The 18,507-nt window shown below is 38.9% G+C and overlaps 1 protein-coding gene across 6 annotated transcripts in view; it reads left to right on the top strand.

The window, feature by feature from the left end:
- LOC138755721 (corticotropin-releasing factor receptor 2) overlaps positions 1-18,507 on the top strand; it is a 175,541-nt gene that overhangs the window by 127,018 nt on the left and 30,016 nt on the right. For 5 of the 6 annotated variants that reach the window (XM_069922182.1, XM_069922179.1, XM_069922178.1 and 2 more), the window contains one exon: positions 16,076-16,182. In XM_069922182.1, the coding sequence (XP_069778283.1) occupies positions 16,076-16,182 (107 nt within the window). Of the gene's footprint in view, positions 1-16,075; positions 16,183-16,420; positions 16,495-18,507 lie in introns of those variants that run through there. The other variant, XM_069922181.1, reaches the window with a different exon arrangement.

The raw sequence follows: 18,507 nt of genomic DNA, 5'->3' as shown, positions 1-18,507 counted from the left end.
ATAGGTCAATTAGGCAGGGATGTCCACTATCTCCCTCACTGTTCACTTTAGTAATAGAACCATTGGTAGAACTGATAAGAACAGAAAATAAAATAAAAAGGATAAAAATAAAGGAGAAGGAATATAAAATCAGTTTATTTACAGATGACATCATAGTATACTTAACAGAACCAGAAATATCAATAAAAGAACTACAAAAGAAATTGAAGGAATATGGAGATATATTGGGGTACAAGATCAACGCAAATAAAAGTGAAGCAATGCCAATGAATAATGCGGAGTTTAAAAAAGCATCATCATTTAAATGGCAAACACAAGCAATTTGATACCTAGGTATTAGATTAGATAATAATTTAGGCCACCTATACAAATTGAATTATTAGCCATTAATGAAGAAATTACAGGATGACTTAGAACATTGGAAAGAATTGCCACTAAGACTGATAGGGAGGGTAAATTGCATTGAAATGAATATCTTCCCAAGGATACATTATCTATTTCAATCATTATCAATTCCCTCAACAGAAAAATTCTTCAATGAACTAAAGAGAATAACAAGGAAATTCATATGGAAAGGGGGGAAATCGAGGATAGCGCTAGATAAATTAACAGAATGGTACAAACAAGGTGGTATGCAGCTATAAAACTTTAAAAATTATTATAGAGCAGCACAATTAAGGTATTTATCAGATTTTATCAGACAAGGGGAAAACCAGATTGGACTAAGATAGAGCTAGATAAAATAGGGGAGAAGGTGCCAGAACATATATTTTATGTGAGATGAAAAACTGGTGCAACATAGAAGTTCACCAGTACTGCACCATTTACTCAACATATGGAAGAAGATTCACGTAGAAAGGAAAAAAAACAAATTACCAACTAGTAAAATTATTATTAACACAAAATCAGCTAATCCCTTTCACAATAGATAACCTTTCCTTTAGATAATGGGAGAGAAAAGGAATTCAAAGAATAGAAAATTGTTTTTTGGGAAATAATTTATTATCATTTGAACAAATGAAGTACAAATATGGAATAACTCATGGTACAATGTTTGCATACCACCAGCTAAAATCCTACTTAAAGGACAAATTGGGAAGCAGACTGAGATTACCAGAAGGAAGCAGCTTTGAATATGTGATTACAGAAACAAGGATAATAAAAAGATTTATTACAAACATGTACATCAAGCTGCAGGAGAAAGAAAATGATGAAATAAGCTATAAACCCAATCAAAAGTGGGAAAAAGATTTAAACATAAAGATAAAAAATGAAATATGGGAAAAGTTATGCACTAGAACTCTGAAAAATATAATAAATACGAGGTTACACAATATAATTGCTTAAACAGGCTATATATCACACTCCAAAAGTTAAAAAAAAATGGGATCCAACATTATCAGATAGATGTTTTCGCTGTAAGAAGGAAACAGAAAAAACAGTACATGCAATTTGGGCATGTGAAAAAGTGAAATTTTTGGGAAAATCTAAATCAGATATTAAATAAAATCACAAAAAGCAACATACCAAAAAATCCAGAGATCTTTCTTCTAAGTAATATAAGAAGTAAAGAATTAGGACTCAAACTGGATGAAGTGCAAAAAAGATTTATTATGATAGCCTTAGCTGTAGCAAAAAAAATGTATAATGTCAACTTGGAAATCAGAAGAGAACCTAAGAGTACAACAATGGTACATGGAAATGAATAAATGTATTCCATTGGAAAAAATAACATATAATTAAAAAAATAAAGTCACATTATTTGAACAAATTTGGGAACCCTACATAGAACACAACAGAGAGGGCCTACCGCGGACCTCCACCTCCTAAAATGATAGAATGAGAAGAAGACGAAATGACCTGATCCAGTGTGTAAAAGTAGATGACACAATTTTCTTGTTTATTTTCATTGTGTGATGACATTGTTTAATGGGTTTATTGTATTGTATATGTTGAACGTTTAATGGGTTTGGAGGGCAGGGAGGGGGGAAAAAGGGGAGAAAATGCCACTGTATATATTCAAGAGGGAAATGTTTGTGTGTATTTTGATTAATATGGTTCATAGTGTGAAAAATAAAAAAAAAATTAAAAGATCAAGGATAGTAAATTTATGGCAGAGATGAGGAAGAACTGCTTTTCCCAGAAGGTGGTAAATCTACAGAATTTGCTGCCCAATGAAGCAGTGGAAGCTACCTCAGTAAATATATTTAAGACAAGGTTGGATAGATATTTACAAACTAGTGGAATTAAGGGATATGGGGAAAAGGCAGATACGTCGAGATGAGACTAACATCAGATCAGCCATTATCTCATTGAATATAGGAGCAGGTGCGACAGGCCAGGTAGCTCACTTTTGCTTCTATTTCTTATGCTCTGGTGTCCTTATTGTGAGCTGTTTTGGTCTCCTCATTTAAGAAATGATGTGAGTTCAGAGGAGGTTCACAAGGATGATTTCGGGAATGAAAGGGTTATCATATGAAGAATGTATGAGAGATCTTGCCCTGTATTCGTTGGAATTTAGGAGAACGAGGGGGGGATCTCATTAAAACAGTTCAAATGTTGAAAGGAATGGACAGAATATATGTACAAAGGTTGTTTCCCTTGGTGGGAGACAGTGGCTCTCAACTTTTTTCTTCCACTCACATACCACTTTAAATAATGCCAATGCCATTAGTGCTCTGTGATTAGTAAGGGATTGCTTAAGGTGGTATGTGAGTGGGAAGAATGTTTGAGAATCACTGCTCTAGACCCAATTGTTACTGAAATATTTTGCTTGAGAAAAATTGTCATTAGCCCATTTCCTATGGAGTTATGAAACTGTGTGCATAGCGAGTCAATTAGGTACGATTAAAACAGTGGTTTTCAACTTTTTTCTTTCCACCCACATACCACCTTAAGCATTCATGTGAGAAGAGGTTGTAAGAGTGATAAGGGCTATTTATAAGGGCTAAAAAAGGGGTAAAACACAGGATTCTGTTGACCAGCTGAATTTCTCCAGCATTTGTGTGTGTGTTTTTTTTCCAAGGCTATTTACAATGTTGGCTGTGATTCACATTGATAGAAAATAACATATATTCTCTCACCCTTTTTCTGATGTCTAGTCTTGCGAATTCTTTGAGAAAGTAGTAGGTCTGAATAACTACTTGCATCGGATAGTCTTCTGTGACCATTTTCTTAACCATATAACCATATACAGGACAGAACAGGCCAGTTTGGCCCTACTAGTCCATGCCAGAACAAATCCCCACCCTCCTAGTCCATGCCAGAACAAATCCCCACCCTCCTAGTCCCACTGACCAGCACCTGGTCCATACCCCTCCAATCCTCTCCCTTCCATGTAATTTTCCTTAAATGTAAATAATGTCCTTCCTTCAACCACCTCCGCCGGAAGCATATTCCACATCCCAACCACCCTTTGAGTGAAGAAATTTCCCCTCATGTTCCCCTTATAATTTTCCCCTTTCAATCTCAAACCATGTCCTCTGGTTTGAATATCCCCCACTCTTAATTGAAAATGCCTATCCACATTGACTCTCTCTGTCCCTTTTAAAATCTTAAACACCTCTATCAAGTCCCCTCTCAATCTTCTACGCTCCAGAGAAAAAAGCCCCAGTCTGCACAACCTTTCCTTGTAACTCAGACCCTGAAATCCTGTCAACATTCTCGTGAACCTTCTCTGCACTCTCTCTATTTTGTTTATATCTTTCCTATAATTTGGTGACCAAAACTGTACACAGTAATCCAAATTTGGCCTCACCAATGCCTTGTACAATTTCATCATAACCTCCCTACTCTTGAATTCAATACTCCGATTTATGAAGGCCAACATTCCAAATGCCTTCTTCATCACTCTATCTACCTGAGTATCAACTTTGAGGGTACTATTTACCATAACTCCTAAATTCCTTTGTTGCTCTGCACTCCTCATTTGTCTACCATTCAATCTATATGACCTATTTAGATTTGCCTTTCCGAAATGCAACACTTCACACTTATCCATATTAAATTCTATCAGTCATTTCTCAGCCCACTCCTCTAGCTTTCCTATATCTCTCTTTAAGCTACGGTAATCTTCCTCACTGTCCACAATACCACTAATCTTTGTATCATCTGCAAACTTATTTATCCAATTCACCACCCCTTCTTCCAGATCATTAATATATATAACAAATAATAGTGGACCCGGGACCGATCCCTGAGGAACTCCACTAGTCACCAGCCTCCAATTTGACAAACAATTTTCTACCAGTACTCTCTGACACCTCCCATCCAACCACTGCTGAATCCATTTCACTACCTCCTTATTTATACCTAATGCCTCCACCTTTTTTCCTAACCTCCTGTGGGGAACTTTGTCATAAGCTTTACTAAAGTCTAAATAGACAACATCCACAACCTTCCCTTCATCAATCTTTTTTGTAACCCCCTCGAAAAACTCTATAAGGTTTGTTAAGCATGATCTACCCCTGACAAAACCATGTTGACTACTACCTATCAATCCCTGTTCTTCCAAATATTTGTAAATGCCATCCCTCAGAACACTTTCCATCAACTTACCCACCACAGATGTCAGACTCACAGGTCTATAATTTCCAGGCTTACATTTGGACCCTTTCTTAAACAGTGGAACAACATGAGCCACCCTCCAATCCTCTGGCACTACCCCCGCGACCAGTGACATTCTAAATATCTCTGTTAATGGCCCCACTATATGTACACTAGTCTCCCTGAGTGTCCTTGGGAATACATTGTCCCGACCCAGAGATTTGTCCACCTTTATCTTTTTTAACACTGCCATCACTACCTCCTCGATTATCCTTATATGATTCATGACCTCCCCACTATTTTTCTTCAACTGGTACAATTTTTTTTTCCCGAGTGAATACCGAGGAAAAGAAATCATTTAAAATTTACCCCATCTCCTCTGACTTTTCACATAGCCAACCCTCCCTATCTACAAGGGGTCCAATACTATCCCTCACTAATCTTTTACTTTTAATGTACCTATAGAAACCTTTTGGATTTATTCTTACTCTGCCTGCCAAAGCCTCTTCATGCCTCTTTTTGGCCTTTCTAATTTCTTTCTTAAGGTTTTTTTCTACACTCCTTGTAGTCCTCTTTCAATTTCTCAGCTCCCTGCTCTTTGTACTTCTAGTACACCTCCCTCTTTCTCCTAACCAAATTTCTAATATTCCTCGAAAACCAAGGCTCCCTATGAATTCCAGCCTTTCCTTTGATCCTCACTGGGACATATCTACTCTGTACTCTCAAAATTTCTTCTTTGAATATTCGCAATTTTTCATTTACATCCTTTCCTGAAAAAATCATGTCCACTCAATACTCCCCAAATCCATTCTTATTCCTTCAAAATTTGCTTTTCTCCAATCCAGAACCTCAACTTTAGAATACTCCCCAAATCCATTCTTATTCCTTCGAAATTTGCTTTTCTCCAATTCAGAACCTCAACTTTAGAATACTCCCCAAATCCATTCTTATTCCTTCGAAATTTGCTTTTCTCCAATCCAGAACCTCAACTTTAGAATACCCCCCAAATCCATTCTTATTCCTTCGAAATTTGCTTTTCTCCAATCCAGAACCTCAACTTTAGAATACTCCCCAAATCCATTCTTATTCCTTCGAAATTTGCTTTTCTCCAATCAAGAACCTCAACTTTAGGTCCTTCTTTGCTCTTCCCTAAAACTACCCTAAAACTAATAGAGTTGTGATCACTAGACCCAATTTGTTCTCCAACATTAGCCTCAGACACCTGACCTATCTCGTTCCCTAACAGGAGATCCAGTATTACACCGTCCTGAGTCAGTTCCTCTACATATTGATTAAGAAAACTATCCTGTACACATTTGACAAACTCTAGCCCATCCAGCCCTCTTAATGTATGGGTATCTCAATCAATGTGAGGGAAGTTAAAATCTCTCATGGTCACTACCTTATGTTTATTACACATATATGCTATCTCCTTACAAATTTGTGCTTCCAATTTTCTTGGCCCATTTGCTGGTCTATAATACACTCCTATTAGTGCCCTCATGCCTCCTCCACCCCTCAATTCCACTCAAAGAGCCTCACTGGATGATCCCTCCAAACCATCCTGCCACCTCACTGCAGTAATGTCCTTCTTAACAAGCAGAGCATCTCTTCCCCCTTTTTTACCCCCTGTTCTATCACATCTAAAACATTTGTATTCTGGAATATTTAGTTGCCAGTCCTGTCCCTCCTGTAACCAGGTCTCACTAATTGCCACAACAACATGATTCCAAATGCCAATCCATGCTCTAAGCTCATCTACCTTGTCCACTATGCTTCTTGCATTAAAGTACATGCATTTCAGAGAATGATCCTCACATATATTCCCTTTTCTACCTTTTACCTTAACCTCCATCCTTCCCTTGTTATCCTTATCATTCTTAACTAGGTGGCCATGCACCCTAGACACTGCTCGCAAACTCTGCTCCCCACCCCCCTCTGCCAAACTAGTTTAAACCCTCCCCCACAGCTCTAGCAAATCTGTTTGCCAGGATATTGGTCCCCCTCCAGTTCAAGTGGAGTCCGTCCCTTTTGTACAGGTCTGACTTTCCGCAGAAGAGATCCCAATGATCCAAAAATCTTATCCCCTGCCCCCTGCACCAGCTCTTTAGCCACGCATTTCTTGATGAAATGCCTGCTATTACACGTAGCCTCAGTTGCAATGGTCGACGTGGACTGCCCTTCCATCAAGGCATTTTTTTAACATATTTCTTGATTTGCTTATAATTATATTAATCTGTTCCTTCACCTCCCTGCAAAATTTACGCAAGTATTTTTTTCTGTACTTGTGTATGCATAGTACTTTAAATATATAGAGGTGAATATTTGCATGTTATCAGATTAATGGTTATGGGATTTGTATTTCTTTTTCAGAATTAGTATTAAGTCTTTAAAGATATTTCAGTTGCTTTCCCCTGAAGTGGTATTGCAATCTTCAATCTTCATTGATTTCATACTTCATGTAGCCTCTTAAATTCATGTGTTTGGTGCCTTGAATATTTTAAATTCCCATCACAGTATCTGTTGAACATTTTCATAATGTGACCATTGTTCCTTGGGGTGTTACATTTAATAAAGTAGTTAACCCACAAAATTCCCTTATTTAAATAAATGGAATAAGGAATTCCTAATGAGCCTATCATAATCCAATCAATTTCAAACAATGTAATTTTAACACAAACTGGAAGATTTAATTAAGAAACTGGCTCACTAACAACAGTGAAAAGAAATTTTGGAAGACAATATGTGCCAAGCTTAACAGTAAAGTTAACATCCAGAAACAAATACACAGAAGTTGGCGCAGTTGGTGATGCATAGAGGAAATTGACAGAGGCCAATGCCAAGACAGTAAGGCAGTGACTAGCAAGGATAAAGTGAGGAACTTGGGCTTCTAGTCACCCCAAACTGAGTAACTGCAATACATAGGATGAATTAGCCCTCCATACACCTCCCATACATTTTGTTTCATAAATGTGAAAATTCAGCCCGCACTCACCACTTCAGCTGGCAGCTCATTCCACTCTCCCACTACAGTCTGTATGAAGAAGTTCCCCTTAATGTTTACCCTAAACTTGTCCCCCTTCACCATTAACTTATGTCTCTAGTTTGTATCCCACCTACCCTCAGTGGAAAAAGCCTACCTACATTTATTCTGTAAATATTTCTATGAAATCTCCCCTCATTCTTCTATACTTCAGAGAAAAAAGCCATAACCTGTTTAACCTTTCCCTGTAACTTAGTTCCTGAAATCCTAGCAAAATCTTAGTAAATCTTCTCTCCACTCTTTCTGTCTTACTGATATCTTCCCTGTAGTTAGGTGACTAAAACTGCACATAATACTCCAAATTTGGCCTCCTCAATATTTTATAAAGTACATCTTTATCATAATATTCCAACTCTTTTATTCAATACTTTGATTTATGAAGGGCAATATACCAAAAGCTCTCTTTACACCCAGAACTCTGTTTTACTACACTCCTCAGTGTCCTAGCTCCATTTACCGTGTATGTACTTTCTTGGATTCTCCTTCAAAAATGCAGCACCTCACACTTGCCTGCATTAAATTCCATCTGCCATTTTTCAGACCATTTTTCCAGCTGGTCCAGATGAAAGCTTTTCTCGCTATCCATAGATCTTCCCATTTGTGTCATCTGAAAACTTGCTGATCCAATTTACCACATTACCATCCAGATAACTGATGTAGATGACAAATAACAATGACCCTTGCATGAATTTCTGAGGCACAGCATTAGTCACAGCCCTCCAGTTTGAGAAGCATTAATCCACAACCACCCTCTGGGTTCTCCCATATACCCAATGTTGAATCCAGTTTACCACCTCACCATTGATACTGAGTGCTTGAATTTTCCTGACTCATCTCCCATGTGCAATCTTGTCAAAAACCTTACTAAAGTCCATGAGGACAACCTCCACATCCTTTCCTTCATCAGGTTTCCTGGTAACCTCCTCGAAAAACTATAACATTGGTTAAACATGACTTAGAAAACACATGTGGAATATCTATAATCAGTCCCGAGCTATCCATGTAACTTGCATATCCAATCTAGTCAGATGCCTTCCAATAATTTACCTGCTGATTATTTCAGGCTCACTGGCCTATAATTTCCTGGGTTAATTTTAGAGCCATTTTTAAACAATGGAAAAACATGAGCTACCTTGTCAGGTCTTGGGGACTTATCCATCCTTATTTGCTTTAAGACAGCAAGCACCTCCTCTTATTTAATATGTTAGGTTCCATGAACTCACTGCTTGTTTTCCTTACTTCCCTAGACTCTGTGCCAGTTTCCTTAGTAAACACATGGTTTTTCCATCTTTTCTGGCTCCATACATATCCTACCACTCTGATCTTCAAGGAAGCCAGTTTTGTCCCTTATTATCCTTTTGCTCTTAACATTCCTGTAGAAACCCTAAAGATTTTTCTTCACATTGTCTGCCAAAGCCATTTGTGTCTTCTTTTAGCCCTCCTGATTTCATTAAATATTTTTCTTGCATTTTTTTATACTTCACAAGTTCTTATTTGCTCCTTGTTCCCTATACCTGCTATACACCTCTCTCTTCTTCTTAACCAGATCCCCAATATTCCTTGAAAACCAATGTTGCTTGCTCCTGCTAAGTTTTCCTTTAATCCTGACAGGAAAACGTTATGTTTGTTCCTTGAAGAAGAACAACCTTGCATGCTCTTAATGCTTAAGCAACTTTATTTTTCTTTGAACTGCTTGAACCAATAATGTACTTGACTTCTGTCGGTCGTAGTTTACTTTTTGTTCCCGCTCAAACGGCATGTTTTGCCTACTGGGAAATGTAGTTCTTTATTATACATGCATAATAACACATCTTTCCCCTTTATATAAAAAAAAGAGAAAGAAAAAACACATACACAATACTATGCCTACCTAACAAGGGTATCTACATTCTGTGGCCAGTCTTTTTCTATTCATTTGCTTTCAATCAGTCTCTGAGGTCGGTAATAGTCCTTTTTGGTCTGGTATGTGTTTCCACCATCTTTCTGTGAATTCTGAACAACATGTTCCTTTTCTATATTTGTTGACCCCTTTTGTGTACTTACAAGTGACAGGTCATGACCAAGGTTTGGAGTTTGTGGTCATAGATCCACATAGTTCCCTCCCTTTGTCGGAATCTGGTAGGAATGTGGATCTATTTCCTCATGCACATATCCTTGCATGGACCAAGTGCCAGAATTGTGATTTCAGATTTGGACCTGATACTGTTTCTGTTTTACTTTCTTTTTCATTTTAACCTTTTTGACCTTGGGTGCCAACAGATTTTGATGCATTGGAACGTTGGTACATATGCATCGACCCCTCAGCATTTGGGAAGGAGAAAGACCATTCTGTAGTGGCAGACTTCTGTGAATCATTAGACTTCGGTGGAAATCCTCATGCGCTTTCATGAGGCTCTTCATCACCTTGACAGTACTCTCTGCATAGTTGGCATTAGACTTTGGGTGATGTGGGCCTGAAGTTATGTCAAAACCCTAAGTATTGGCAAAGGACTCAAATTCACTGCTTGAAAATTGTGCACCATTGTCTGATACGACTTCTCAAGGAACTCCAGGCCTCGCAAACACATTTTCCGTGAAAGTAATAACTGCTGTGCTGGATGTTGACTGCAGTGTTGCTTCTTCTTGGTAATTGGAAAAATAGTCTATTACATCTATATGACTCTTCCCATTACAGTCAAACAGATCTACTCCAACTTTGAAGTAGGGCTTGTCTGGTACAGGGTGTGGTATAAGCAGTTCTGCTTGCTGCTTTGGCCTATAGGTAAAGCATATTCTACATTAAGCTGTGGTCTGGCTTATGTCTTGGTTCATTCTTGGCCAGTACATCATCTCTTGAGCTCTGCACTTGCATTTTTCCTCCCCAAGATGCCCTTTGTGTATCATCTGGAGTATTTCCTTGTGTAGGAACACTGGAAAACAAAACTTTCCACTTTGAAGACTGTATCTTTCACAACCAATAGTTCATCACTGCATGCACAATAATTCTGAATACCCATTGGACAGTCATTCGTGGCTGTTGGCCATCCTTTCTGTATTGTTTCTTTGTGCTCTTTCATTGTTTCATCTGTCTCTGTTGCTTTTCTGATATGCTCTGTTCTATTTTGGGATGCTGGAAATGAGGTGATAATCATGTCAGCATAGGCCTGTATCTCTGCATTAACCTCTTGGTTGCTCTTTTCTTTCTTGTCAACTGCTCGAGACAGAGCATCAGCTGCAAACATGTTTTCCTGGCGTGCCGATCATTTTCACATCATATTTCTGCAGCCTTATCAACATGTGCTGTACTCTCATTGGACAGTCATTCAGTGGTTTGGACATAATTGAGACCAGTGGTTTATGGTCTTTCTCCATTTCAAGAGCGTGTCCATAAATGTATTGATGGAATTTCTGCAAGAAGCTCTTTCTCTATCTGTGCATAGTTGGCTTCTGCCCTTGTTAAAACCTTTGATGCATAGGCTACACTTTACCATGTGTCCTCATGCTGCTGCAGTAGTACTGCTCCAAGGCCATGTCGGGATGTATCAGCCAAGATCCTGGTGCACCTATCTGGATCATAACATTTTAGTACAGGCTCTTCTGATAGGACTTTTTTGAGTGCTTGGAAGCACTCTTCTTGCTCATGCGACCAGATCCACTCATTTGTTTGCTCAAGGAATGACCTAAATGGTGGTGGCACAGTCAACAGATGAGGAATAAACTTAGCCAGGTAAGTCACCATCCCCAAGAAATATCTCACCTCCTCTTTGTTTTAGGTCCTCACAAAGTTCTCAATGGTTGATGTCTTTCTTGGATCAGGATTCACCCCCTTTATAGATATGACATTCCAATGAAGGTCAGTTTCTTTATGCCAAACTCACATTTCTCCTTATTTAATTTCAAATTGACATTCTGTGCTATGTCAAGCACTTGTCTTAGTTCCATATCATATTTATTCTTGGTGGACCCTTATACAATGATGTCATCCATCATGTTCTCAAGTCCAGGTATATATTTAAAGATCATGTGGTAGACTTCTGGTTCAGGCAGGATCCCATATGGTAGCCGAAGAAAATGGTATCTTCCTTGTGGAGTATTGAAAATGTGTAGTCTTGAACTTGCATCATTGAGTGTCATCTGCCAAAACCTCAATGACGCATCGAACTTGCTAAATCACTTAGCACCTGCAAACCTGTGACATGATTTCCTCCCATGTCGGCAATTTAAAATGCTCTCTCTTGATGGCTTTATTGAGATCTCTTGGGTCCATTTTTCATTTGCATGATAACCAGTGAGCTGACCCAATCTGTAGTTACTTCAATTTTCCATATGGCTTTCATCCGTTCCATGCATGTTAGTTCTTTAAGTTTGCTTCTAAGTGGAAACAGAATTTTCCTGCATGCATAGACAACAGGAGCCATTGTCTCATCTACATGGATCTTGTGCACACCAGGTAAACATCTAAGCCACACAAAGACATCTGTGTATTCTTCCTTGAGTGTTGTGTGCTCATCTTCAGTCTGTGAAGCCACTATGAAAGCTCTTTCCACCAGGATGAGCTCTTTACCTGTACTCAGACCTAATATTGTCTGTACCCTCTTTTATACAATCAGTAGCTGTGACTTTAGATGCCGCCTTTTGTTTGAAGATGACCATTCAGCCCCCTTTTAATGGAATGTTCTGTCCAGTGTACCCTGTCACTTTTAATTTCACTGGATAAATCTTGCTTTTTTGGATGAATGTCTTTTAATCATCCATGGATAGCAGATTCACCTGGGCTGTGATGTTGAGCTTAAATGGAATTACTGTCTCAATCACAGTCACTAGAAGGATCCTTTCCATTTTACCAGCAGCAGAAGCAGTCGGTAGTGAATCCACAAAGAATTTCTCCATCTCCTCATCCACCTTTCTCTTGGTAGCCCCTGCTTTGCAGCACTTTTCAAAATGATTCTTCTTCCCACATTTATTGCAGGACTTTCCATAGGCAGGACACAGCTTTGGAATATGTCTACCTCTGCACCTGCTGCATTTTCTGTTTGACCCTACCTCTTAGCTTTGGGAAACTCCTGGTGCTTCTTTGTTTTCACCATATGCACTGTTGCGTCTATCCTGTGCAGCTCCTTAGCTTGTGCTCATGTGGTCTCTGTTGCTCTCCACATACTCACAGCCTTTTTCACACAGCAGTCTTTGTCCAAGCCCATTTCTGGGATTCTACAAACTATTCTGTCTCTAATGACTGAGTTTTTCAAAACTCCAAATCACAGGACTTACTCAGTGTGTGAAGCTTGGCTAAGTATTGGTCAAAGCCCATACCTTGTTCCTGGTCACAGGAGAAAAAACGTGATTCTCTTAAACATGAGGTTTTTAATTGGAACGAAATACTCCTCAAATTTCATCATCAAAGTGTCCAACGTGGAAACTGTCTCATCAATTTGAAAACTGTTATAGATGTCCAAGGCATCTTCACCCATCATGTGTAGAAATATAGACGCTTTCCACTTTTCATCAGTCTCTCCTGCTGCGCCAGCTTCTAAATAAATGTTCAATCGCTGTTTGAAGTGTTTCCAATTAACAATTAGCTTGCTGGTAAACTGCATCAGTGTTGGAGGACTTCACTTATCTATAATGGGAACTATTGTCTTTTCTTACTTACACACACACTTCTGACACCATGATATGTTTGTTCCTTGAAAAAGAACAACTTTGTGTGGTATTAACGCTTAAACAACTACTTTTCTTCAAGCTGCTTGAACCAACAACTTTCTGTCATGGTCTATTTTTTGTCCCTGCATAAACAGCGCACATTGTTTACTGTTAAATATAGTTCATTATTGTACACACATAATAACGCAGAACGTACAAACTCTGTACTCTTAAAATTTTGCCATTTCATTTTTTCCACCTACTGAATATATCTTTGTCAGAAAACAATTATCCCAATCTACTCTTACTAGATCCTTTCTAATTGGCCTTACTGCAGTTTAGAACTTGAACCAAAGGCCCAAACCCATCATTATTCATAATTAACACAAAACTAATGGCAGTGTGATCACAGGACCCAAAATGTTCCCCTGTACACACTTTTGTCACTTGTGCTGTCTCATTCCCTATTAGGAGATCCAGTATTGCACTCTCTCTGGTTGGTACCTCAATCTATTGATTTAGAAAACTTTCCTGAACACATTTGACAAACTCCAAGTCATCCAGCCCTTTTACAGTATGGGAGTCCCAGTCAATATTTGGAAAGCTAAAATCTCCTACTATCACAACTTTGTTTCCTGGTGCTGTCTGCTCCCTCTCTACAGATTTGCTCCTCCGATTCTCGCTGACTGTTGAGCAGTCTATAATACAACTTGATAAGTGAATCTGGGCCCCTGTCACGAATTCTATGGAATTCTGAGGAATTATCATTTTTTTAATTGATCAGGGTCTTTGTCTTAGTCTGGGACTTAGAGGTGGTTAGTGATGGGGATAAATATATTTTAAATTATGGTTTCTAATTTAGGAATCAAACATCTATCCACCGGGGGACAGGGGTGCAACCAACATGAGCTACATGTCTTCATTCAATGAGAAAAAGAAACATTATGTTCTTTCCCTACCCGAACCTTGGCTTTTTCTAGTGCCTTATCTGTCACCTGTGGATGAGAGACCATCCATACAGTGAACAGTATTCATGAGAGAAAGAAGATGACATACTATATTTACAAAGATCCAGGAGAGAAAAGAGGTGAATGGTAAAAAAGATCTGTTTTTTTACCACTGAGGTCCTATCCACTTTATTGACCCCTTGAATAACACACCTCATACATGGTGACCACTGAACGAGAGCTATGCCTACCATTTCATACTGGTGTCCTGAAATCTTTATTTCCCATTTGTGTCTTTTGTGTGAGCATGAAGTGGAGATTTCACATCTCTCCAGACAGATCCAGCACTTAACAGGAACACTGGAACATCTAATGATATATATCAGGATGGGATCAGGATTTCTGTAGGGAGGAGCAGACCAGGATTGTAATGGTACTTGGCTGTCTCCAGGCAATTCAAGATTCAAGAATCACTTTTTGTCATGTAATAGTGAAGAATGTGTAATATTACATGAAATTGCCGTCTGCCTGCCATAAGGCAAAGAGTCACCATTAGTGTTGCCCATTGCCCCTTAAAGTACGAGAGTAAGAGAAGATGAGGAATGTCCTTGAGATTTGCCTCTTGTGCTCCTGCAGCCTCTGAAGCTGCACAGACTCCTACTCGATCCGTTGACAACCTGAGCTCTAGATCTAAACCTCCAACACATTCAGGAAGCCTTCAATGTCTGAGGCCCTTCAGGAGCTCTTCTGGTTCTCAGCCCCATCTCAAATATTGACTCTGATACCTGATTCCTTTAAGCCAGTCTCCAGCAGCCCCAGCCAATTCAGACCCCCCGAATGCTAGTCGCCTACTGCTTCAGCAGCTGAGCCCCTCGCTGGTCCATCACCATCGTCGTTGTCCTGTAGGGTCATCCCCTCTGTTTCCCCTGCTTAACAGGGATGTTCTTCCCATTTCTAGTGCCCCATGCATTAGGACCGGGCAATTGAACCCTTCAGAGCAGCGCTGTGTCTCTGCTCCCTGCTTTCAAGGGTCCACCCAGTGCAGCATTGCCATTCCAGCTGCTCTGGCTGTGGCACCATTTTTTTTTCTGCACTGCTGCTTGAAAAAAATTGCTTGTGTTAATGAAATTATTTGAGAAAGTTTATATCTTTGCTTTATTACATTAAACTTAATGGTATCAGATGATTTGATGAGCATTTGGCAGCCCACTTTTCCTTCAAGTTAGTGATTCATTATATACTAGTACAAATGTTCAAGTGATCAGAAAGGAATGGTCAAATTATTTGTTGCTGCTTGAAATACAATTGTGATTTAGTTTAAGAAATGTTTATATCAGATTATGTTCCCTTCCAAAGTGATCATCGTGAAACATATGCATGGTTTTTGCCGATTGGAATGCCAAATCTGAACAACCTGGCAGTACCAGGACGCACCCTTTGGCTACACATACACTTGAAAAATTATTTCCTGGGAGGATAGCTTTTAACATTGATAAGGTTGATGACCTCCACACAACCTCCCTCACCATGTTGCTAGAAGAAACTGTCAATCTCCCAAATTCCATCAAGATATTGGCTCATATTCAGTGGTTCTTATCTGACATTACGTGTTGCGAGGGGTTCCAACAGGTAAGAGTAACTGAATAACGACTCAGTTCAACCTCTACCTCATCATGTACCTAACTTATAAATGCTCATGGCTAGACAGGGCCACGAGGGATTCCTGGCTGGCCAACATATGAGTCTGAATATTTAAATGCAGGTCTTCAGTGTGTTAGTTTCTTGCTTTTCCAGATCTTTCACAGACCAATTCTGCCCCAACTTACATCAAGCTCTTACGTTGTCTGTTATCAAATAACTACAAATAAGGCAAAAGACTCCCTTGAAAAAACAAATTAGATTGTTTTTACATTTATTTCAGAAAAAGTTTGAAGTCCACTACAGAATTGTCCACAAGATCAGTTATCTGGGTCATTCTCTCTCCACTGGAGTGCTAGTTGTTGCCTTTGTACTCTTCCTGTGCTTAAGGTATGTAACATTCTCTATGAACTTAACATTATTAATTAACTCGCAAAGTAAGCTAGAATTTTGCAACTGGCTAGCCAATCTGACTTGATTGATCAACATCAGAAAATCAAATACAAGTGTGTAAATTCATCTCATTCAAGGATTCGTACATTTTGTGGCCTCGAATAAAATTCCCCCTTGATTTCTCATTTTCCTCGAGGAACGCACTCTTCTCTAAGCAATTCATTTGATTCTGTGTTCCAAGTTTGGGATGTTGATGCAACCTCTGTGTGAAGACTCTCTCTTGAATTCGTAACCAACTGAATTGAAAATGTAAGCATTTGTTGCTTTGTACTTTATAACTTGTCACTTAATTAATTCTGCAAGAACCTTCATCTGTGGCCTTCAAAAGGGGTTTCCACACATTGGTCCTTCTGTGTGCTGTTAACAATAAGCATCGTCCATTGTCATTGGCTCATTCATGCATTTCCACTTCTTGTGGGAAATGAGTTGCTGTGCAAGTATCAGATGTGACATTTCTAAATTGTGTGTTCACTTATCAGTAGCATTTATGTGACAAACTGGAGCCAAAACAGAGGCTGGGCTATTCCAATGGGTTCACAAAGCAGCATGCGCAAACACCTGATTTCATGAAAGTTCACCTCCAGTATCAGTATTCCAGTTCCAACTGTGATGGATTATTCTCCCATATTAACTCAGGTCAGATCACTTAGAATCCAGTTGCAAACTATATACATCTTCTTCTTTATAGTATTCATAACACAATTCAGTGACATCTTTGGTGATGAGAGGTTGTTAACAATACAAGTACAGATAACAATTGCAATAGTTTCTACTGCAAGTTCAGTGCTTTAAAACAAATTAATCATGCCAGCTATTTTCCTGTTTTATTTGAAAGCCTATAAACTCCCATTGCTGAAAATCATAAATAAAAATGCAAAGCGCTGGAGTTACTCGGCAGCTCAGGCAGAATGAATAGAGAAGCAAAGTTCATATTTCTGGCTGATGACTTGTGAACATACCAATTACTGACAGGAGTAGGCCACTTGGTTTCTCAAACCCGCTCTGTCATCCAATAAGATCACGGATTGTCACTCAAATTTCACATTCCTGTTTACCTATGCCAATTTTTCATCCCTTCACCAGTTAAGGATCTATCTACCTCTTGCCTTAGAAACATTCCATAATTATGCTTCAACTACTCTTTGAACAAAAGATTTCTACAGACTCCCAGCCAACCTAGAGAAAACAATTTGCCTCTCTGTGTTTTCTCTGCTTTCAATGAACAACCCCTATTACTGAACAGAATCTCAGGGTTGTACGTCATACAATGAATGGACTCTGACAATAAATCTGAATTCTGACTCCTAGTATTTGTGAACAAAAAAAAAATCTCCTCATCATCCTATCAAGCCCCATCAAAACTTATTATCATTTGGGTAACCCTTTTCTAAACCTCAGCCAAGTTTTTAAAAAATTGATCAAACATGAGTTCCCTTTCACATAAAATCATGTTGACTGTCTGATTACCTTGAAATTTTTAATGCACTCTGCTGTGACATTTTCTTGATAGAGGTTAAGTCAACTGGTTTGTAGTTTCCTGCTTTCTGACTGAGGAGTTAATGTGCTATTTTCTCATCTATGGAACCTTTTGCAAATCTCGGGATATTTGAAAATTTGAAAACCAATACCTACCATTTCTGTGGCCTCTTCTTTTGAGATTTGGTCATTCCATTAGGTCCTGGGGATTTGTCCACCTGCAGCTCCAGCAATTCTCTCAGCAGCATTCCTGAATTCCTCCCTCCCTTCCAGTTTCACATTCGCAGTGATCTCTGGGATATTATATCAGATCATCAAAACTAAGAAATCAAACAATTTCTGCATTTTCCTAATTGTGTTTTTTTTTAATTCTTGAGACAGTCATTATTACCATAGTTGGTTCAAGCAGAACCAACTTGCTGTAGCAACAGCTTCACATTAAACACGAGCCAATTGAACATGCCAGAGATTGCGACCACCTGATGTCGTTTTTAGTGGCCACAATTGCTTCAATCCTTTGTTTTGCACGGAACGGAATGCTCTCCTTCCATTCCCAGACTGACCTGTGGAACTGGTGACTCACTGCACGTTTCACTCACCAATGAGAGACTACTATTCCTTCAGTTCAAGCTTAAATGTGCAGCCCACAAGCAAGCAACTGCCATTTATTTCCCCTGCTCTTCCTTCTACCTTCTAATCAATAATTAAGTGTGAAAAATATTGGAGTTTGCTGAAAGAGAAAATGTGAAAAATGAATCTTCAAAATAAACTTGCTTTTATTTTTTT

This window comes from Narcine bancroftii, chromosome 2 (assembly GCF_036971445.1).
Source record: "Narcine bancroftii isolate sNarBan1 chromosome 2, sNarBan1.hap1, whole genome shotgun sequence".
Lineage (NCBI taxonomy): Eukaryota > Metazoa > Chordata > Chondrichthyes > Torpediniformes > Narcinidae > Narcine > Narcine bancroftii.
Note: the sequence above shows the minus strand (reverse complement) of the source record. Positions and strands in the feature narration are given on the sequence as shown.